The following is a 24,293-nucleotide window of genomic DNA, read 5'->3' as shown; positions in this document are numbered from 1 at the left end:
CCATTGTTTTTTAGCAATATACCCTATTTTTCATATATTTTGCCCTTACAAATACCTTTTCTATGTGTTAGCCATTCTGCTACAGTGTTCGTTTTCTATAGGTATCTGTCAATACGGATTGCCTTCCAGGTTTGTCTCCTTCCTACAGTACCCTCCTATTTTCCTCGCCTTACCTATCTGCATTTCTCGGCCCTCTCTCTTTTTCTAACTAAAACCAGTCCCACTGGGTCTTTCCTTGCTCCTCTGCGCCGTGCCGCCCCGCCCCGCGGCCTACCTGGAACTTTATGCCTCTCTCCCCGCGGTCCTCGCGGCATCAGTAAGCCTCTGCTCTCTCCTCCCCGGGTGCGGGGTTTTTCCCCTTGCAGGTGCGGCGTTTCCGCCGTGGACCGGCTCCCCGAGCCCCCCACCCTCCTATACTAAATACTAAGCGTACGGACTTACCTTTCCTCCGTTCCCGCGTTTCGGCTACACGTGGCCGTTCCGCGCTGGATGAGGATGACCCCCTCTACTGGTGAGGGTGACCCATCACCTCGTGTGCTGCCGGGACCACTTACCGTGATTAATTCGTTACACGCACACGGTCATTAAAGTTTCATTGAGGAAAAAAAAAAAAAAAATATTCATTGAATCCATACACTTTCACTTATATATTTTACTGCTGCCTGTACATACAGCACCACCCTGTGGCTCACCTTGTTGGTGCAGTGCTCTCAATGAATGATATGGTCCTGTGTTCTAGCCCAGGCAGAGACATTTGTGGGTTGATGTAAATAAATAAATATATATATAAAAAAAGGCACTCAAGCACACATTTTATTCAGGTTTTCACGTTTAACCCCTTGAGGTTGGATTTACTTAATGTGCCTCTGAATCTACCACTGGCTGACTACATATATAGGAGCTGTTGATCCATCCTTGTGCGGTGCCTGGTCACTGCTTGATGTAGGGGCAACCCCCCTTATTGTAAGGGACAAGCTCTGACCTGATTCCCAGCCCTCTGAGTGACCCTCTTTGGTGCCAGCGGATGACCCCCGCAGCTGTGTCTGATCTCACTGATCTATTTTCTATACGATTGCAGATACGGGATAATACGATCCATCATGTCTGATTCAGACCTTCCCATGTCAGCGGCCCTCCAAGCATGGCTGAAGGCTGCATTACTAGAATCCCTTCCAACAGCCCTGGCTGCCTTGGATCATACAACCCCTTCCCAGGTGGCGCCGCCTACCATCAGCCGGCCTTCGAGAGAAGGGATGTCGGACTCTGAGGAGTCACAACCTGCAGCCGAGACAATCCACCCACGCAAGCGTCAGTGGACCGAGGGTGAGGTTTCCTGTAAGGGCAAAGCCCCCTTGAAGAGGTCTAAGGCCCCGCTACCTTACCACTCGCACCCATCTTCACCCCCAGTGGAAGCAGATGATCTGGCGGGGGATTATGAAATTGTGGATGAGTGCCCGGCTGAGACATCCAGACCGTCTTCACCAACAGCCGGCCCTTCTTACATCCGAGAAACGGTCACAGATCCCCAACCCTCTACTTCGGTGGAAGCGGAAATCCTGGACGCGGCTGGTCTGCCCATGTTTGACCCTCGCACCCTAAGGCGCCCGACGTCTTCTGAGTGAGCACCTGCATCACACATTGCGGAGTTTCTTCGTTTTTGGCTTCAGCGCCCGTTGGAGAAGGAGGCTCGTCAGAAGCTGCGCGCAGAATGCCCTAGGCCTACAGTCCCGGATAAGGTGGCGAACACTCCCGAGTTTGACAGCTCGTTTGTCACTTTCATGACCAGGAACGGGAAAGACCCACGTAAGGGACTCGAACAGGGTCTTCATGCTGCGCAGGGCAAGCTGTTGGATGTGACAGGAACTGGGCCCAGAGGCCAAAGGTCTGCTATTCGGGGACAAGTTCCTGAAGGAACTTAATCAACATGTAACTATATTTACGTCCCTGAATAAGGCTCAGTCTTCACTGCGCAGAGTGTTTCGCGGCAGGGACCGTTTTTTATCTCGGGCTGGTCGACAGAGGGGCCGAGTCACCAGCAGGGCCGCGCTCCGCGGCAGCAGGCCCAGATTTCCAGAAAGCTCGGCGGCACAACGCTACCAATATAGAAGCCCAGTCTCCAGAGGCTCGTCCAGAGGCAGAGGGACATCCTCCTCCTTCAGGGCCAGAAACACGTCAGGTAAGGACTTTTATTTCTCTTCCTTATATTCCTGTAGGGGGCAGACTTGTTCGAAATAAGTTGGAGGTTCTGAACTGTTATTTATGGACTGATTAGTCCTTTTGTTCTGTGTTTTTTTTTTACTGTTTCTTTGCTGCTGGAGGTTTTGTAGTAAAGAAGTTATGCAAATATTCGCCTCCTGTCTTTAATAAAATTTAGATTAGCTCTACATCAAGGCTAGAGTAATCCCCAATTATGGGGAAACAGCTTATTGATCCAAAGAGAAATCTGACTGCCATTTTGGGGTCAAGAAGGAAAAGTGCAAAATTGGAAAGAGCGAAACCGGGGTTTTTTTGCCTTCTTTTGGATCTACAGCAACAAATTAACAGATATAGGAAAGGCTGAACTTGATGGACGCATGTCTTTTTTCAGCCTATATAACTATGTAACTATGTAATATACGGCGCCCAGCAGTGAAGCAGCTTGTGCAGCGGCAGAGCAGGAAGACGGAAGCCTCGTTCTCCGGCCACAGGACTTAAAGGTGAGTGAACTACAAAGGGGGAGAGGCGTGAGAGGGGTTAGAAAGTTATACGGGAGGCAGAAGGGGTAGAAAGTGATAAGAGAGGGAGAAGTGGTAGAAAGTGATAAGGGAGGGAGAAGGGGTAGAAAGAGATAAGGGAGGGAGAAGTGGTAGAAAGTGATAAGGGAGGGAGAAGGGGTAGAAAGAGATAAGGGAGGGAGTGGGGGTAGAAAGTGATAAGGGAGGGAGAGGGGGTACATAGTGAGAAAGAGGGTAGTAAGAATATTGAATTGAAGTAAAGTGTGAATGAGGGAGAGCATGAGTTAACATGTGGATGAATTGTCTGAATGAGGGAGAGCATGAGTTAATATGTGGATGAGTTGTCTGAATGAGGGAGAGCATGCGTTAATATGTGGACGAGTTGTCTTAACTAAGCATGAGTTAATATGTGGATGAATTGTCTCAATGAGGGAGAGCATGAGTTAATTTGTGGATGAATTGTCTGAATGAAGGAGAGCATGAGTTAATGTGTTTGTGTGTATCATAGATGTATAATTGTGGAAGGGCAAAGATGGCACTAGCAGGATGTTTTAGCCTTGGGGACCAAGATGGCACAGGCAGGGTGTATATGGGACAAAGATGGCACAGGCCAGGCTGTTTGGGGACAAAGTTGACTTGTGCTAGGGACAAAGATGGCAAATCTTATGTGTGTTATCTGGGTGCTGGTCAAGTTCTATGTGGGCAGTGTGGACGCCAGGGCTGGCTTTAGGGTGTACAACCTGTCATCTATGCCTGTAATTTAGGGGGTTTTAAATATACCTTTAATGCCGTGTTTTTATGTGAATTCCAATTCATCTGAACCTGCAAAGCTGGGTTTGTGTGTTATTCTGTAGATCCATATCTGCTATGCTATGTTTCCATACATTATTTATGTATACCTGCAAATACAGGGTTTGTATGTCTTGTTCAGTTGATTAATACCTGCAATGCTGTTTCCATGTATTTATTTGATCTATACCTGCAATGCTATGTTTCATATATTATTATTGTATACCTGCAAATACAGGATTTGTATGTCTGATTCTGTTTATTTGATATATACCTTCAGTGCTGAGATCACAAGTGAATTTCAATTGATCTATACATGCAAAGCTGGATTTGTGTGTTAATGTGTTGATCTATACCTGCTAACTGCAGCAGGGTCTAATATTTATATATATATATATATATATATATATATATATATATATATATAAATATATATATATATATCAACAGCAGGGACTTATGTTAATATATATATCGGCAACTGGAGCTAATATTAATATATATGGGCAGCAGGATCTAATATTTATATATATATATATATATATATATATATATATATACCGTATTGGCTCGAATATAGGCCGCACTTTTTTTCCCCCACTTTAAGTCTTTAAAGTGGGGGTGCGGCCTATATTCGGGGTCTAGCGCCCGACGCCCGGGACATGCAGTCCCGGGCGCCGGGCAGGCAGCGGGGTTAGGATACAGATCCCCCGCAGCGGTGCAGGGGACCTGTATCCTACTGCCTGATACGCTCAGACGGCCTCCCCTGCCAGCACTTCCCACGGGGGGGGGTGCCGGCACGGGAGGTTGTCTAAGCGCATCGTGCGGACCGTCCGCACGATGCGTTTTACCTCTGCCCACCCCCGACTTACCGGAGCAGACTCCCGGGTGTCTTGCGGGGCCGGCGGGGGACATCTACGCAATACGCGTATGCAATTTCCGGCACCGGAAGTTGCATACGCGTATTGCGTAGATGTCCCCCGCCAGCCCCGCAAGACACCCAGGAGTCTGCTCCGGTAAGTCGAGGGGGGGGGCAGACGAGGACAGTGGCAGCATTACTCCCGGGGGGGGACAGTGGTAGCGTATCTCGGGGGGGGGGGAGGACAGTGGTAGCGTATCTCGGGGGGGGAGGACAGTGGTAGCGTATCTCGGGGGGGGAGGACAGTGGATAGCGTATCTCGGGGGGGGCAGAGGAGGACAGTGGCAGCATATCTCGGGGAGGGAGGACAGTGGTAGCATATCTCGGGGAGGGAGGACAGTGGCAGCATATCTCGGGGGGGGGGCAGAGTGGCAGCATGTTTTTTTTGGTGCTTTTTTAAAGAAAAAAACTTTTTCTTTAAAAAAGCACCAAACTTTTAGGGTGCGGCCTATATACGGGGGCGGCCTATATCCGAGCCAATACGGTTTCTGATTATATATATATATCTGATTATATATATCGGCAGCAGGGTCTAATATTAGGCCCTGAAATCATTTAGTGGAAAAGTTAAGGTATTGTGTTGTTTAAAGGATTTCAAGGATTAGTCGTACTAAATTGTGGCTTTAGGCTTCCCATGTTGAATGATCAAGTATTGTATTGTCCAATAACAAAAGTATCATTCCATAGCACATTACTTTTGGAAATATATATATATATATATATATATATATATATATATATATATATGTTTTTCAGTGGTATGATTTATTGGTGGAAATTATTAATGCCCCCCCAGTTTGACTGTGGTATCTTGTGTGCCCCCCCTATATATTGTTTCTAGAGTCGCCACTGATCTCTAGCGTCGAAATTGTTGAACATACAATGAACTTTATGTGCAAAATCTTTTCTCAAATCTAATAGTGACATAATAAAATAAAGAAAAAATCCTTTGTGGAAAAAAGTATGATCCTAAGACTTTAGATAACATTATACAAGAAGTAGCTCAGAAAGAACAATGTGACATACTCTATCTTAATAATATCAAGAAGAACAAATACGAAAAATCCAAATTAAAAGATATCCCATTGATTTTGAACTATAGCGGTGCAGGAATAAAAATGAAAAAAGTAATACAGAAGCATTGGCACTTACTTAGAACTGACCCATGTCTAGAAGAAATTCTTGCGCAACGACCCAGAATAGTATTCAGGGGAGCACCAAGATTTAGAAATAAGCTGGTAAAAAGTTATTTAACAAATGAAGAGAAGTTGAAATCCACTTTGCGTAAGGATAATAATACCTTTCAAAGATGCAGTTCCTGCCTGGCCTGTAGGACAATAAACAACTATGCGAATCAATCAGCAAGTTTACCTCATTCACAACCAAACAACAATACGATATCAAGCAACCACTAACCTGTCACTCAAAAAATGTCATATACATTTGAAACTGCCCCTGTGGTCTACAATATGTAGGGTGCACCACAAGAGCATTACACACAAGGGCAGAAAAACATATGAGAAACATAAAAAATCACGTCCAGAATCATAGTGTGTTGTCACATTTTGCAACATATCATAATAGGGACCCTAGATAGATACCTTAATTTTAAGGCAATTTCCAAGGTAAATACATTTTGGAGAGGAGATAATTTTATAAATCGATTAGGAAAGGCAGAAATACCCTTACGAAAAAATTACTGCAGTTTTTCTGCAGTATTACTGCACATTTACTGCAGTTTTACTGCATTTGTACTTCACTGTACTGCAGTGTTACTGCACATTTACTGCACTTTTTTTTTTGTATTGCAAACCTACAGTTGTACTTCAAAAAAATTAACTGCAGTAAAACTGCAGTACAGTAAAGTACAAATGCAGTAAAACTGCAGTAAATGTGCAGTAATACGGCAGTAAAAGTGCAGCATTGCAGTATTTTCATGTCCAAAAAACTGCAGTATTACTTCCGAAAAACTGCAGTAATTTTTCGTAAGGGTTTTAAAAACTTTGATACCCAATGGGTTAAATAATGATTTCGAACTCTGCCACTTCTTTTAATTAGAGTAAAAGAAAAAGATAAAAATAATTGTTCTCCTATAAATGTTGCGATTTGTTAAAGACACATAAGGGATATGTTAATATTAACTTTAAACTTGATATATTGAATGTATTGGTTTATCTCAACAAACATGACCTTTACCCCATAGGGATGATACTTATACAATTAATATGAATAATAATATGAGAGAGCTTTTTATATTTATTCTATATCAAATGGGATTATGGTTTTGAGTAATGTTTTCATACATATATGTGTATGTATGTATATATATATATATATATTTATTCATTTATGGGGATTAAATCATGGCCCTATACTTACCTGAGGATCAAAATCTCCTATATATATTCATTTAATGATTTTATATATTTATGTATTTAATCATGATTTTATTGATGAATTTCTGTTTTAATAATTGTATATACAGATATTTATATATAGGGATTAAATCATGACCATATACTTACCCGAAGATTATTAACTGTTTAAAAATGTCATATATATATTCATTTTATTTAGGATGTAAATGTGATTGTGATTTTCATTAATGGATTTATATATTTATTGAATCATTATTTTATTGATGAATTTATGGATCTACATTTATGTATTTATTTATCGGGACTTAACAATAACAATATACTTATTTGAATACAATCTTAAAGACAATCAACATCCTATAATTGGACAACTTTTAATTTATAAAGACTCGGAGGCTCCCATTATGCTTAACTCTTTTCTTTATTCCCTCAGCAGCAAAGAATATTTTAAGAACAAAATATAACAAGAAAAAAGAGACCAATCAACATGTACATATAGGCATCCAATAAGGACTCATCACAGATACTCCTCCTCCTATATAGTTGCTTAGGACCATCAAACTTCCTCTTTTCTTTGCTGCTCCCTCAGAGATAAGTATACACTTTTTTGCTCATCTATTGTTTTGTCTATTTACCTGAAGAGGCGGTTGTGCCTTCTTCCAGGTGCTTCTGTCATTCGTTTCTGCTACCCGCCGCGGTATTTTAATGTGTACTGCCGTTTTTCGTTTGCTCGTTTTCTTCCTTCTTTATCAGGTATCTGATTATTTCTATTGCCGCGTCTCGCGCATGCGCGCTTCACGCGCGGCGGCCATTTTAGCATTTCTATCTGATACGACGTTTGCAGTTTTTGATTCCGTCTCCTCTCGGCTACACAGTGCTCGTTCCGGTTCGTCTCGGCGACCATTTGGTGTGTTCCTCTCCCCTTTCCCCCGTGTTAGTTTGCCGGACACTTAACTTATCGTCCGTTCCGGCTTGTTTTATTCTGGCGCCAAGCCGTTTAGGTGGCCATCTTGGTGTGTGTGTGCCGGTTCACATTTTTTCCGCTTCGGCTGGTTTCTCCCATTTCAGTTTATTTCCTTACCTTTATGATGATCTCTGACAGGGACTCTCTCCCTCCTAATCTTCCAGGCCCCTCTGGCCAGCCTCCTCTGACTAAAGGAGCTGATGGTGTGGAGATAGATGACCCACATGGGGATATTATGAACTCTGAGGAGTTCCATTCATTGCTGGATGCTACCATGACTAAGTCTGTCACACAGGCTCTGCACTCTGTTATGGGGATGATGTCCTCTAACATCTCCCAGTCTATTTCTTCTGCCATTAAGGCTTCTCAATTGTCTACTCTAGCACCTGTTACTGAATTGCCTCTACAGGGTACCTCTGGCGTTCCCCGTAAGGCTTCGTGTAAATCTGTGCACGGTAGCCGTTTGACCTCCAAAACTCACATGACGGACAAGGTACGTCCTGTCTCAGAGGACGTGGTTACACCACGGAAAAGAGCCCAGCGTCGGGCAAAATCAGGACGCAAATGGAAAAAGGCTAAGACCTTATCTGACTCTTCCGACTCTGAGGCGGTATCTGAGGAGGTTTCAGATGTGTCAGTGGATGCTGATCAGAGTGATTTCTCTGATTACGAGTATGTGACACCTGATAATACTGACCAGCCCAACTTACCTTTCACCCACGTATCCGGGGATACCCTTCTGAACTCCCGTGGAGAGCCTCTGTTTGATCCTGACGAGCTGTCTAATCCTAGGTCGGCCGAATGGTCTCCCATGCCTCATGTAGCTCAATATGTGGCTTCCCGGGTCCGCAAACCACTCACTAAGGCGGCCAGGAATAATTTGAGGGCAGAATGCCCTAGACCTTCTTTACCTGACGATGTGTGTGCCACTCCAGAGGTGGATCCTAAAATTGCTCCGTTCCTGGGTAAATCTGGTTGGAAATCAAAAAAGGGACTGGAGTTCTCTCTTAGGAACTGGCAGGGCCGGCCCTATAATGGGGCAGACTGGGGCAATTGCCCCAGGCGGCACTTTAGAAGGGGCGGCACTTTGCCGCCCCAAGCGCTTTTTTTTTTTTTTTTTTGAAGCGGAGGAGAGAGAGAGAGGGGGGCACCGAATGGTTTTCGCTTACCCGCTCGGCGCCCCTCTCTCTCCTCTGTGGCGAGTCTCCCTGTTCGGTCCCGGTGCCGGCTTGTAATGCAGAGCGCCGGAAGTGACGTCAATTTACGGCGCTCAGCATTACAAGCCGGCACCGTGGCAGAGCAGGGAGACTCGCCGCAGGACTGTTTAAAGGTAAGTACCGGGGGGGGATCGTAGATTATGGCGTCGGCGAAGTTTAAAATGCCCCCCCTCGGCGGGGGGGGCGCCGTTTTAAACTTCGCCCCCCCGGCGTCGGCGGGGGGCGGCGGCGTTTTAAACTTCGCCCCAGGCGGCGTTAAGTCTTCGGCCGGCCCTGGGAACTGCCAAGATAAGATCTTAGACATTTTGGGTCCGGCCACAAAACTTTTTGAAACGGTGGAATCCGCTATTTCCGATAATTCCCAGGTGGACCTTGTGACATTGTGAGGTTGGGCGCAACGTATTATTTGTTTGGTCGGTAACGCCAATACGGTGCTGGCCTCTGAAAGGCGCAAAGCCATTTTACTGAAAATTGAGCCCAAGTTAGTAAATATGGCGGTGTCTGAGCCTGGCCCACAGGCAAAAGGCTTCCTATTCGGCGACACGTTCGTCAAAGATTTGGGCAATTACGTGCATACGTTTACCGCTTTGGACAAGGCTCAATCCAATATGCGGAAAGTTTTCCGGGGACAGGTTTTTGCAGGGGCCGGTAGACACAGGGGCTGTCTGCCCGGCAGCTATTCTAGAGGTCCAACCATCGGATCTCGAGGCACCGGTTTGTCCAGGCCTCAATTCCACGATCGTAAGCCTACTCCAACACCGTTCTTCCCACAACGTTCTCGTCCATGGCAGAACAGGGGAGCCAGAGGATCCTACCAGGGCAGACGACCTTATGGTAAGTACGCATCCAACGTATTTTCTTCCAGATTCTCAGGTGGGAGGTCGTCTGCAGTTTCATTACAATGCTTGGAGGTCGATGACCTCGGACCAGTGGGTCTTGCAAACTGTGTTGGGTTACCACATAGATTTTCTGTCCACTCCGGTTCAGTATCAACTTCCCGGAGAGATTCGTTTTTCCGATACGGACGTGGCTTTAGTCTCTGCGGAGGTGCAAACGTTGTACGAAAAAGGGGCCATAACCCCCGTTCCCTCAAACACTCCAGGTTTCTTGAGCAACCTTTTCTTGGTAGCCAAGAAAGGCGGAGGCGTTCGACCAGTCATCAATCTCCGTCCCCTGAATGCCTTCGTTGTTTACCAACACTTCAAGATGGAAGGCATTCATTGTTTGCGGGATCTGTTGCAGATCGGGGATTGGATGGTCAAACTGGATTTACAGGACGCCTACCTGACGGTGCCAATAGCGCGGGAACACCAGGATTTCCTTCAGTTTCGCTGGACCTCTCGGACGTGGAAGTTCACTTGCCTGCCGTTCGGCCTTTCCTCCGCTCCGTGGTGCTTCATGAAGCTCCTGAAACCAGTCGTGGGCAAGTTGCGCGAGAAAGGAGTTCGTCTGATCATCTATCTAGACGATCTACTCATTATGTCTCAGGACATACACTCTCTACAACTTCACCTGTCGTGGACTACGTCTCTTCTACAGAACCTAGGATTCCTGATCAATTGGAAGAAATTGGACCTCGTCCCGTCTCAGTCCATGGAATTCCTGGGGTTTGTGATCAATTCCGTTCACGGGTCTATGCATCTTCCGAGCTCAAAGGTGAAGGCGATAAAGAAAGAGGTCAGGAGAGTGTTGAATCTTCCAGTGATCACCGTTCGGCATCTGGCACGAGTCATAGGGTTGTTGTCAGCCTCCATTCAGGCGATTTTTCCCGGGCCCCTACATTATCGGGCGTTGCAACGTTTGAAGAATCGGTCTCTGCGTCAGGGCCTCTCGTACGACCAGGAGATCCCGGTCGATTGCGAAGCTGCGGAGGAGCTCTCTTGGTGGCTTTAACATATAAACGCCTGGAATGGGAGAGCAATTTTCGGAAATACCCCAGACCTAGTCATAGAATCCGATGCCTGCCTCACAGGGTGGGGTGCACGATGCGGAGACTCCTCCACAGGAGGCAAGTGGTCACAGACGGAGAAGAAGCTCCACATAAATTGTCTGGAGTTGTTGGCAAGTTCTTTTGCTGTCAAAAGTTTCTTGCGAAATTTGTCCAATTGCTCCGTACTCCTGCGTCTGGACAACGTGTCGACAGTGAGATACATAAATCATCTGGGCTGGCGACGGAGTTTTGGCAGTTCTGCCTGGCTCACAATATAGCGGTGCAGGCAGAGCATATTCCCGGTTTGGCCAATTCTGTCGCCAATTGGAATTCGAGATATCTCAGGGATCCAGGCAATTGGCGTCTCCTTCACACCGTGTTCGTCGCGATTTCGGATATTTGGGGTCCGTTGGAAGTGGATCTGTTCGCCTCTCGCCTCAACACCCAGCTTCCTGCTTTTTTCAGTTGGCGTCCAGATCCGGAGGCATTGGCGTCCGACGCTTTTCTCCAGAATTGGTCGTTTCGGAGGAGTTACGCTTTTCCTCCTTTTTGCCTTGTAGCTCGTACGTTACTCCATCTTCGCCGGTGCGGCACCCTTTTGGTTCTCATTGCTCCGCTATGGAACACGCAACCGTGGTTCCCTACACTTCTGGAGATGCTAGTGGATTTCCCACGGCTCCTGCCGTCCAGCTTGGATCTGGACGGCAGATCCTCACCCACTTCTCCTTCAGGACCAGTTGCCCCTATTGGCTTGGAGAGTTTCGGGGGACCCTGGTTTGTCCCTGGAGTTTCGGGAACGACTCTGCGTCTCTTGGCATGAGCTTGGGCTCCGGGAACAAGACGGGCTTACGATCATGCCTGGAACGCATGGGAACGTTGGTGCCTGGAACAGCGTGTGGATCCCGTTTCAGCTTCTGTAACGGTTGTTTTGCGTTTTCTGACGGAGTTGTATGACGCTGGCTTGGCATATCGTACCATCAACGTATACCGATCGGCTATTTCTGCTGGTCATGCCGGTATGGACGGCGTGCCAGTTGGTAAACAGATTGTTGTGTGTCGCTTATTGAAGGGCATACGTTTGACTCGACCTCCCAGGCCTCGTTATTCTGGCCTGTGGGATGTCAATGTGGTTCTTCGTTTCTTATCTCTATGGCCTGATAATGTTTCTTTGTCGCTGAAGCAATTATCGGCTAAGTTAGTCATGTTGTTTTGTTTGATCTCGTGTAAAAGAGTCTCTGACGTTAGGGCTCTAGATATTTCTGCTAGGTCTTTTACGCCTGAGGGCGTACGGTTCGACATTTCTAGACGTACTAAGACGTCCATTACCTCTGTGTTCTATCCTGTTTTTCCTCTTCAACCTCGACTTTGTCCTGTGTCGTGTCTCAAGGTGTATGAAGATAGGACATCTTCTTTCAGGAATCCATCCCATCCTGACCTATTTTTGTCTCTCCGTCATCCCCACTTACCTGTGACTACTACTACCTTGGCGCGTTGGGTCCGGTGGTTGATGGCCTCTGCTGGCATTGATGTTTCCATTTTCGGCCCTCATTCGACAAGGGGTGCTATAGCTTCCAAAGCCACATCTCAGGGTTGTAGGTTGGAAGATCTCCTTAAAGCTGCTGATTGGTCGAGAGAATCGACGTTCAGGGAATTTTATTTTAAACCTGTAACACATTTTTCTTCTACAGTGGTTGCACAGCTTTGAACTAGCATAATGGGAGCCTCCGTGTCTTTATAAATTGCCAGATTTTACTAAATTATGACGTAAAGTCATGATTTATAAAGACACGGAGGCGAGCATTATTCCCACCCGATTTCCTTTCTTTCAGTATTTTTCTCCTTCAATAAAGGTTTGTGTTTTTCCCACCCTGTATTCCTTTGGTGTTTATTGATTTCGTCTTATTCATACTTTGCGCGCATTTACATGTTCTTACATGTGTTTCTTACCTATGCTTATTGTGTCTGTACATTATTTATATGGTCGTGGTGTAATCATTGGTTTATCGACCATTCGTATCTACTGTACTCATTTATATTTTGTTTTTCAGCTTGAACTGCCGTTTTGAAGGTCTCTCGTTTGGATGTTCTCTGTTTCCAGTTTGGTTTTCCATTACCAGCGGTTCTTCTTCTGGGATGGTTTTCTTGGCGGTGATCTCTTTGGTTCCGGTTCAAAGAAAAGAGGAAGTTTGATGGTCCTAAGCAACTATATAGGAGGAGGAGTATCTGTGATGAGTCCTTATTGGATGCCTATATGTACATGTTGATTGGTCTCTTTTTTCTTGTTATATTTTGTTCTTAAAATATTCTTTGCTGCTGAGGGAATAAAGAAAAGAGTTAAGCATAATGCTCGCCTCCGTGTCTTTATAAATCATGACTTTACGTCATAATTTAGTAAAATCTGGCAATTAACCCCGCTACTCAGACCCCTTTATAAGGACCACAAGAGAACGTCAGTTACACGTATCTGATGAAGCCTTGAACGAAACGCGGCATTCGTGCTGACGTTCATAGGAGGAAGGAGGGTTCATTACTCTGGACACACGTCTGCAATCCCAATCACAGCACAACGCGGGGCGCCGCAAATTCGAATTTGAAGATTGCGGCCACACGAGACAGCTGTATTTAACATTGTCTATTTGATGTTCTACTTGATCTACTTTATGTTTTTCGGTTTTGGAAGAAGCTATATTAAAAAAGAATTTGAATGACCTCCAACTCCCATTATCATTTTATGACTTCGAGGGGTTAATTTCTGAAAGAAGAAAGTGTCCCGGTCCCGATATATATGCGCATACATATGGGCTTAGGGAAGCCCCACCCATCCATCTATTTTTTATTTTACATATTTTGTGGTTATATATTACACTATCTTTGGGGGGGGGGTTATTTTTTTTAAATATATGAGATCCTGACATATTTCTCTGAAGCTTTACTTACTACAAACGTTGCCCTACATACTACAATTATAGGTAGTATCTATTCATTATTAATTTTGTATGTTCACACTTATTGAGTGTGAAAAGCGCAGTCACCTGGTGATTATTGTATGTTTTTGTTTGAAGTGAAACAGTGTGGTTTTGTTTCTTTGGCTGACTAGCAGTACATAATTAGTTTCCATTATTATTATTTATTTACTATTCATCACTCTTTAGTTATACCACATTTGCTCAATTATAAGATGACCCTGATTATAAGACGACCGCCCAAAATTTGAATATTAATTTAGGAAAAAAAGAAAAAGCCTGAATTTAAGACTACCCTAAAGTAAAAAAAGTTTTACTAGTAAATACTAATTCACATGTAAACAGGCAGAGGCTGTCAGAGAGGAGGATCCGGGTCCCCTGCAGTCCAGAGCTGATTAGAAGACGACCTCAAATATTTGCTCTGAAAAAAACCTTGTCGAGCAAATATGGTATGTATAGTTCATACACTTTGTGCACCAATTGTCATGCCTACCTGTCCGGCTGGGGTCCCTCGGCGTTCCTCGCGCCCGTCCTCCTCGTGTGTTGCCGTGCGTGCGGCACGCACACGAGGGGGCGTGCGTGTCGAGCAGGCACGCCTCCCTGCCACTGACAGTCCTGATCGGGCTGCCGCAGCATGTCAGCGGCGATCGGAGAGACGATCCGCCGCTACATGCTCGCGGCACCCGACCAGTACCTCTTCTGCCTGTGTGGGGCCGCCGCGTCGCTCGCGGCGGCAGCACAGGCAGAGAGGACATTGTGGTTAAGCCGCCGCAGGCTGCATGTCCACGGTGACTGTCTCCTTTCCTCTCCTGCCTGTGTGGCGCTTCCGCGTCATTCACGGAGGTACCACAGGCAGGAGGGTTTGTTTTGTTGCCATCGCGACGACGCTTTTCTTGCGCCGGTCGCGATGACGTCATCGTACCTGCTCTTCCGCCATTGGCCCTATTTAAACTTCCTGGTCCTGTGTTTCCTTGCCCGTTCATCGAGTCCATATCTTTGTTCTCAGGGTGTTTGTTTCTCTTGTGCCTTTTGATTGCTATTTATGTGTACCAGACCTCGGCTATTGTTCTTTGACTACGATCCTGTGCTGCCCGTCCCGACCTCGGCTATTGTTCTTTGACTACGCTCCTGTGCTGCCTGCCCCGACCTCGGCCATTGTTTTTGACTACGCTCCTGTGCTGCCTGCCTCGATCCCGGCTTGTTTATCGGATTTACTCGCCATTCCTGCATTGTGGGTCTATCACCTCTGGTGCCTGATCCGACGTAACACCAATCACTCCAATTGAACTCTTGGAAACTTTTTTTTTTTTTTAAAGGTCGCCGCCATCTCTCCGAAGCATTCACAAAGTGTCCTGGGTGAGTTTTCTCTTTGAGATTGAGATTTTTCTACACCGACATTCTTTTATCCATTGGACTTTTACCTTTCTACTGTGCTTTTGCATAACATGACTGTTATGCCAACTTGTTTGTAAGTTGATCCGCCCTTCTTATTAAATATTTGTTTGATAATACTGCACCATTTGTGGTTTTCCTATTTGCATTGCAGACCTCTCTATCAAGTTATTTTTGTGAGTGCAAAACATTATTCACTACACATCAATTTTTTGAATTTATTACACTATTGTGTTGTATTTTTTTCCTACATGTTCATGCGTCCCTTTTGTTGATATATCATTGTGGTACACTTGTGAGGAGTGTCATTTTGGGAGCTGCGGAACCTGTAGGGGTATATATATATTTTTTATTTTTTCACATTCACATAAAGGTGTTTTTTTCTTGTTCTATTATCATTGTCCTTCTTGAAGGTGAACCACCGTCTCAAATCTCTGGAAGACTGAAACTGGTTTACCTCAAGAATTTCCCTGTATTTACTGCCATTCATTGTTCATTTAATCCTGACCTGTTTCCAAGTCTCTGCCACTTTAACCCCTTCAGGACCGGGTTTTTGATACTAAGGTTCCGCTAAATGACCGCAGCCGTTTCTTCAACTGTAATTTCTCTCTTATCAATTAGTCCACCCACACAAATTATATATTGCTTTTTGTACAAGTAGGACTTTCATTTGAAACCATATTAAGCTGGGTAGTACATTGTTTTGTTTGAAATAACTGGAAAAAATGGGGGGGCACCTTTTTTTTCAGTTTTGTATACATACAAATTGTACACACATTTAACCAATGGGAAAAAATTATCCAAAATATATTCATTAACTTAACCAATATGGCCATGATTTTCATCTATTTTGACCAGTATAGGGCAAATATTTCCAGGCATGCATCACGTTTTTAAAATGTATTTTTTTTTTTCAAATTTGGCATGGTAGGCTGATAACTGCAATAGTCGTCACAGATACAGATTATCCCCCAAAAATTATATGTTTATGAACAGTAGATAAGTCAAGGTGTACAACTAGGGTAATTTTGACACTTTTCAAACAGGGATTTTATCGCCAATTGCTGCCAAATTTTGAGGTATTTTAATATATATATATATTTTGCATATGTTGCAATGTTGCTTTAGATTTCATATTATATTTTGTATAGAATATGTGCAACTGCAGAAAAAAACACCAAATTGTGTTCACCAACATCCCCCGGTTCATGCATTTTTTGAGGAAGCTACGAGGGCAAAACTGGAACATGCACATTTTAGTTTTCATCTTTGGAATTTTCAGAAATTGGTTTGCTGGGCCCATATTGCATTTTGGGACATTTTGGAAGCCCCCACTGTAAATTACCCAATAAAAGTATATGTTTATGAACAGCAGACAAGTCAAGGTGTTCAACTAGGGTAATTAAGTTTTCAGTCAAGGCAGCTATTTCTTCACTGGGAAATTATTTTATTGTGTTTTTAACTCCTAGATTTCAATGTTGCATTGAATTTCTTGCACACGATACGTGCAACAGTGGAAGAAAACACCACATTTTGTTCACCAACATCCCCTCAACATCCACTCATGTGGAGACCGAAGAACCATCTCCCCCTGTCCCTGAAGCTGCCTATGGCAGCTGGGACGCAATTGCTGGTCTATAGACCAGCGATTGCAGGGACGAGTCTCTTTGATCACTCCTGTAGGCTTCCATGCCAGGGAGTACCAGGTACGTCCCGGTCCGGTCCCGACTATTTTGTATGTCCACTACTTTAAATCTAAAAAAATCTTAATTCCAGTTTGTAATGCAACAAAAGAGGAAAAATAACAAAGGGGGTGAATTTTTTTGCACCGTGTGGTGTTAGCATGAGTGAGTGTTAGCATTTGGTAATAACATGTGTGTGTCGGTGTATGGTGTTATCAAGATTGTGTGGGCGTCAGCATTTGCATTTCTCCCTTCTTTGTAGCACACCACCTCCTGGGCCTGGAAGTGTCTTGACCTTACATCTGGGTGCCAAAATTGTGGCGTCGGAGAGAGAGGATGGGAGGGAGAAGAGCAGTGAACTTAACTGGGGCAAGTAGGAAGGATCAGCTCACTGGTAAGTGAATTTTTTCCATTTGGGACTAATAAAGGTTATCTTAATTTTATCTTATGCTGCAAGGAGTTATTGATCTGCTTGTTTCTGCCTGCAAGTCTTTGGCATGATGTATACCAGTTTCCGCAGTACAGTTTCCTATTCTCACCTACCATACATAATACAGGGGTCAACAAATTTGGTTTGGATGTAGGACCCAGCTTTTTTTTTCTTCTTAATTATGTTTTTATTTTCTGGAGTTTGTCAAGCTTTGCCATATACTAACATACATGTATACACTCTAACACCATAAACAGACACATGCTAACATCTTATGCTAACTAACATTAACACCTTACAGCAACACACACGCTAACTTTCTACGCTGATGTACACACATGCTAACATCATACATTAACACACACGCTCTAACACTATATGCCGACATATACATTCTAATGCCATACTGTAACATAAACAACACCACATATGCTAACACCACATTCTTACACACATGCACACACACTGGCTTCCACTATACACTATCACTGATCAACATTATTACCGCCTGCCTAATATTGTGTAGGTTCCCCTTTTTCCACCAAAACAGCCCTGACTCATCGAGGCATTGACTTCACTAGACCGCTAAAGGTGTGCTGTGGTATCTGGCACCAAGACGTTTGCAGCAGATCCTTTAAGTCCTATAAGTTGCAAGGTGAGGACTCCATGGATCGGACGTGTTTGTCCAGCACATCCCACAGACTGTGATCTGGAGAATTTGGAGGCCAAGTTAACACCTTGACCGTAAACATACTACACCATTGTGCTACTTTTCTTTTTTCAATTTTTTATAGTTGAAGCACAACCACTACCCCCTTTGTAAATTTCTATTTTCCCATTTAGCCTCTTCTACATATACCGGATATGCCAGATTTTATTAAATTTATCAAGATTATCGTTTATAAAGTATATTCCGATTAAATATTGAAATTGTATTTGGTCAGTAACTTCCCTCCAGCTGATCCTGCCTAGCTTTCTCCAATGTCTAGCTATACAAATCTTTGCGGCAAGAAAGATGTGAACAATTAGGCTATTCTGGGTTGTCTGAAACCCCTCTAAGCCCAGACGGAACAAAAACACCTGCACGTGAAGTTGGCCCTGATAGGGAAAAAAGTGATCTGAGCAATTGTAAAGTGTTGGTTTTAAAATTAATATGCCAACATGTGTCCAAATTTGAGCAACTAATTCTAATTAAGTCTGCTTGGTACTAAGCAGTAGCGTCCCTGGGGGGGGGAGCGGTCCGCCCGGGTGCCACTCATCAGAGGGGTGCCGCGTGGGCCGCCTAACGTGGGCCTGCAGCTCACTGCTGTGGCGCCCACGCACTGTGTGAGGAAACTCTTTCCCCGCCCAGGGGGAGCAGGAAAGTGGGCAAGGAAAGAGTTTCTTCCTCACACAGCGCACAGGCGCCACAGCAAAGAGCTGCAGGCTTGAGACATCTGTGCGGCCCCTGTGATAATCGGCTGGCCCCCGGACCAGTGAAATCTGCAAGAGAGGGAAGGGTGTGTAGGAGAGTGAATGAATAAAGTAAGTATGGGACAGGCAGGCTATTTTAGGTGCAGTGGTGGCATGGGGAGGCTGTTTTAGGGGCAGAGACCTACCACGTCAAAGTTTGGCTCAGTGTATTGTGGTAGGAATTACGCTGTACCATATCTCTAAATGTTATTTATTTAAGCATATTTAATAAACATATTCCATGTAATTTTTAAGGTTTTTCCAACCACAGAGCTGTGTCTATTTCCGTAGTTACAATCAATGAGTGAAGTTCATAGTAAGGGGCTTGCATTCTCTAAGTGACTTGCTTTCTGTAAGTGACCAGTTTGTGCACCACAGCAAACTGTGGGTTTGTATCTCAACCAGCAACAAGAAGGTTGAAGGATCTGTGACAAAAAAACTGTATGTTTTGCTTAAGGCTAGGTTTCCACATGGGTTTTTTTTAGCTAAAAACGCCTATAAAAACGCCAATAGCGCCACCTGGCGTTTTTTTGTGAAAAACGCATGCAGCCAGATGTTAGCTGTAATTCAATAGGAAATCGCAAAATGCCATTTCCACTTGGCGTTTTTCTGTTTGGCGTTTTTTCAGTCCTCTTTGGCGTTTTTCTGCTTTTTTGGGCTCTGTGGCAGTTTTTCAAAACTGCAGCATGTTGACACTCTGGCGTTTTTTGCAAGAAATCTTGGCTTTTTTTCTCCAATAGAAGTCTATGGGAGAGAAAAAACGCCATGAAAAAGCCATGTGGGTTTATTGCCTTGGCGTTTTTTATGGCGTTTTTTCCACAGTTACAATGCAGAGGATGGACCCAGTATCTGTGTGCCCTACGAGAAATAGGCTGAAAACAAACAGTTTCACACAAAACAAAGTCCTGGACTGGTTCATATTGAATTTTACACCATTTGGAACAAACATGCCATTACAAACAAACATACGCGACCGGATCCTGCGTGCCAAAAGCAACAGCAAACAATTTGCACCATCATTTGGGGCCAATCTTCCCAGAGGAGCAGACATTCGAAATAAAGCATGCCTTACAAACCACAGAAAAGAGACAAAAGGGTCTACCAAGTAAATGACATCAGGAGAGGGCAGATACTTGCCATTTATCCTAATCCCTTTTAGCTGGGTGAAACTTCTAACTTGTAAAGGTTGGAAAACCTGCCTAAGGTCAAAAAAAGCAATTTCCACAGAAAGGCTAAAACGCCAGAAAAAACTGCAGAAAAAACGCCAAAACGCAGGTAAATGCAGTGGCAGTTTTCTTGGCAGTTTTCCTGGCGTTTTTCATCAAGAAAAAAACGCCGGACAAAAACCCAAGTGGAAACCTAGCCTAACTGTGTTTTTTCCCCCATTTTCTAAAGTGTAATTAGTTAAGGGTGGGTTTTATAATCAATTGACTGTGTTGCTCTGTATAAAGTGACTTGCTTTCTGTAAGTGACCAGTTTGTGCACCACAGCAGTTAATGCAACACAAGAGGTGTCAGAGTAAGGCTAGGTTTCCACTTGGGTTTTTGTCCTGCGTTTTTTTCTTGATGAAAAACGCCAGGAAAAACGCCAAGAAAACTGCCACTGCATTTACCTGCGTTTTGGCGTTTTTTCTGGAGTTTTTTCTGGCGTTTTAGCCTTTCTGTGGAAATTGCTTTTTTTGACCTTAGGCAGTTTTTCCAGCCTTTACAAGTTAGAAGTTTCACCCAGCTAAAAGGGATTAGGATAAATGGCAAGTATCTGCCCTCTCCTGATGTCATTTACTTGGTAGACCCTTTTGTCTCTTTTCTGTGGTTTGTAAGGCATGCTTTATTCCGAATGTCTGCTCCTCTGGGAAGATTGGCCCCAAATGATGGTGCAAATTGTTTGCTGTTGCTTTTGGCACGCAGGATCCAGTTGATGCGTCGGGTATGTTTGTTTGTAATGGCATGTTTGTTCCAAATGGTGTAAAATTCAATATGGACCAGTCCAGGACTTTGTTTTGTGTGAAACTGTTTGTTTTCAGCCTATTTCTCGTAGGACACACAGATACTGGGTCCATCCTCTGCATTGTAACTGTGGAAAAAACGCCATAAAAAACGCCAAGGCAATAAACCCACATGGCTTTTTCATGGCGTTTTTTCTCTCCCATAGACTTCTAAGAGGACTGAAAAAACGCCAAACAGAAAAACGCCAAGTGGAAATGGCATTTTGCGATTTCCTATTGAAGAACAGCTAACATCTGGCTGCAGCCGTTTTTCACAAAAAAAACGCCAGGTGGCGCTATTGGCGTTTTTATAGGCGTTTTTAGCAAAAAAAAACCAAGTGGAAATCTAGCCTAAGGCTGTTCTTGTTAGCTGTTCTTCAATAGGAAATCCCAAAATGCCATTTCCACTTGGCGTTTTTCTGTTTGGCGTTTTTTCAGTCCTCTTTGGCGTTTTTCTGCTTTTTTGGGCTCTGTGGCAGTTTTTCAAAATCGCAGCATGTTGACACTCTGGCGTTTTTTGCAAGAAATCTTGGCGTTTTTCTCCAATAGAAGTCTATGGGAGAGAAAAAACGCCATGAAAAAGCCATGTGGGTTTATTGCCTTGGCGTTTTTTATGGCGTTTTTTCCACAGTTACAATGCAGAGGATGGACCCAGTATCTGTGTGTCCTACGAGAAATAGGCTGAAAACAAACAGTTTCACACAAAACAAAGTCCTGGACTGGTTCATATTGAATTTTACACCATTTGGAACAAACATGCCATTACAAACAAACATACCCAACGCATCAACTGGATCCTGCGTGCCAAAAGCAACAGCAAACAATTTGCACCATCATTTGGGGCCAATCTTCCCAGAGGAGCAGACATTCGGAATAAAGCATGCCTTACAAACCACAGAAAAGAGACAAAAGGGTCTACCAAGTAAATGACATCAGGAGAGGGCAGATACTTGCCATTTATCCTAATCCCTTTTAGCTGGGTGAAACTTCTAACTTGTAAAGGCTGGAAAAACTGCCTAAGGTCAAAAAAAGCAATTTCCACAGAAAGGCTAAAACGCCAGAAAAAACTCCAGAAAAAACGCCAAAACGCAGGTAAATGCAGTGGCAGTTTTCTTGGCAGTTTTCCTGGCGTTTTTCATCAAGAAAAAAACGCCGGACAAAAACCCAAGTGGAAACCTAGCCTAAGGAGGGTAAGGGCCATGAATTAATTGTTTAAATTCTGTAAGTGCTCACGTCCCTCCCTAAAGTATGAGCAAGCATGGAGATCTCACTCAGTGCACATCATGCCATATGTATGCATGCTTGGAACAACAGTTCCTGGGTCCATATCGCTGTGGCAAGTGTGAACAATTGGTCTCTCTGGAAGCTGAGGCTGGTGCTCTGAAGAGGCACATTGAAACACTGAGAGAGATTGACAATCTTGAGAGGAGTCTCTTGCTCACTGAGCAAAGTTTAGATGGGGCCCCTAGCAATGAGGGATGAGATCAGTCAGAAGGGAGTCAGGCACATAGCTGGGTAACAGTAAGACGTGGTTGGTGAGGAAGGGAAGAGGAAGAGGGAAGCCAGCCCAGAGTTTCTCCATCCCAACAAATTTGCCCTTTTAATTGAGCACGTTGGGGAGGCAGACTCGGAGGTAGGCTTTCCGGAAAAAGCTGTTCTCTCTAACAGCCGGGAGAGCAGCTCCTTCAGTGTGCAGGGGATCCGAAAGGAAGGAAAGCCCAGGCAGGTTGTGGTGGTAGGGGATTCAATAATTAGGAAAGCAGATGGGGTAATCTGTAGCTCTGATCGCAGCAACGAATGTTTTGCTGTGCCTGGGTTCGGCATGTTACGGACAAAGTGGACAGATTATTGGGAGGGGCTGGCGAGGATCCAGCTGTCTTGGCACCAATGACATAGTAAGAGGAAGATGGCGTGTCCTAAAAGGTAATTTTAGGGATTTAGCGAGTAAGATTAACAAAAAGGACCTCCAAGGTAGTATTCTCGGAGATACTACCTGTGCCATGCGCTACACCAGAAAGGCAGCAGGAGATTAGGCAGCTAAATGCATGGCTGAACTCTTGGTGTAAGAAGGAGGGCTTTGGGTTTTTAGAGCACTGGGCTGATTTTGCTTTGGGGTACAATCTCTATAATCGTGATGGATTGCACCTAAATGCAAGAGGGTCCAATGTTCTTGGGGAGAGAATGGCTAGACGGTTGGAGGAGATTTTAAACTAGGAATGGAGAGGGAAAAAAACACCGGGCTAGACAGTATAGAAAGGGAAGGCGATTTACTTAGTAACCAGGTGAGTGGATCTGGGGGCTTGGTCTATACAGATAATAGAGAGAAGCATATATTTTGCCCCCCCAAACAAGGACAGAAAGGGTTTGCCGCATCAGTGTTAAATGACAAGCTAAAAGTCATGTCTACAAATGCTCGCAGTTTAGAGAATAAGATCCATGAACTTGTAACATTTGAGAGCTCAGAGGCTTAAACATTGCAGCCATGAATTGCATACCTCCCCCTGACGGCATGAGAATCAGTGGGAATTGGAGCAGCAATTGGGATACTTTCAGAGCTGAATTTGAAGATTATTCCCTGGCTACAGGGTTGAATGAGAAATCTGCACCAATGCAGGCAGCAACTCTGAGGAGAATCATGGGCAGTGAATGTAGGCATGTGTATAAACACAATCTGAACCTCACAGTAGGGCAGCAAGAGAATGTTACAGCAATTTTAGATGCACTGGAAGTTTATTTCAAACCTGCTAAAAATGTCATATATGAAAGATATGTGTTTGGATGCTGCAGACAAGAAGAGGGAGAATCTATTGATAACTTTGTTACACGCTTGAGAGAAAAGGCAGCAACTTGTGAATATGGTACACTAAGGGATGAATTAATAAGGGACAAAATTGTTCTCGGTATTGCTAGTGAGAGCATGCGCAAGAGAACTTTAAACACAGCCATTGAAACGTGCCGTACAGCGGAGCTCACTGACAGGCGTATGAAAGTTATGGACCAGGACAGACAGCAGACCGACAGCATAAATAATGCAATGCAGCGACACCACATAAGCAAACCGCAGCAACAACGCCGCCTTTTTAGCACAAATGCTGCCGACCATACAGCGTGCAATTATTGTGGGACTCTGCATCAAAGAATTAAAGAGCAGTGTCCAGCTTATGGGAAGTCTTGTAGGCAGGGGCGTAACTAGAAACCTCAGGGCTCCTGTGCGAGAATCTGTTAAGGGCCCCCCCACCCCCAACCCATCTATCCCTTTCTCACGATCTACCCTCTCCCTCCCTACCCCCCCTTCTCACGATCTACCCTCTCCCTCCCTATCCCCTTCTCATGATCTACCCACTCCCTCCCTACCCCCCTTCTCACGATCTACCCCCCCTTCTCGCGATCTACCCACTCCCTCCCTACCCCGCCTTCTCACGATCTACCCACTCCCTCCCTACCCCCCCTTCTCACGATCTACCCACTCCCTCCCTACC

At 44.6% G+C, this 24,293-nt stretch overlaps 1 protein-coding gene across 1 annotated transcript in view; it reads right to left on the bottom strand.

The window, feature by feature from the left end:
• Nucleotides 1-24,293, bottom strand: part of CNGA2 (cyclic nucleotide gated channel subunit alpha 2) — a 91,266-nt gene that overhangs the window by 27,962 nt on the left and 39,011 nt on the right. Inside the window, exons 4-5 of the mRNA XM_053474026.1 lie at nt 24,114-24,141; nt 12,276-12,281 (exon numbers count right to left, since the gene is read on the bottom strand). Of these exons, the coding sequence (XP_053330001.1) occupies nt 12,276-12,281; nt 24,114-24,141 (34 nt within the window). The remainder of the gene's footprint in view (nt 1-12,275; nt 12,282-24,113; nt 24,142-24,293) is intronic.

The sequence above is a fragment of the Spea bombifrons genome, chromosome 8 (genome assembly GCF_027358695.1).
Source record: "Spea bombifrons isolate aSpeBom1 chromosome 8, aSpeBom1.2.pri, whole genome shotgun sequence".
In the NCBI taxonomy this organism is placed as follows: domain Eukaryota; kingdom Metazoa; phylum Chordata; class Amphibia; order Anura; family Pelobatidae; genus Spea; species Spea bombifrons.
The sequence above is the reverse complement of the archived record's forward strand: the minus strand, read 5'-3'. Positions and strand labels throughout refer to the sequence as shown.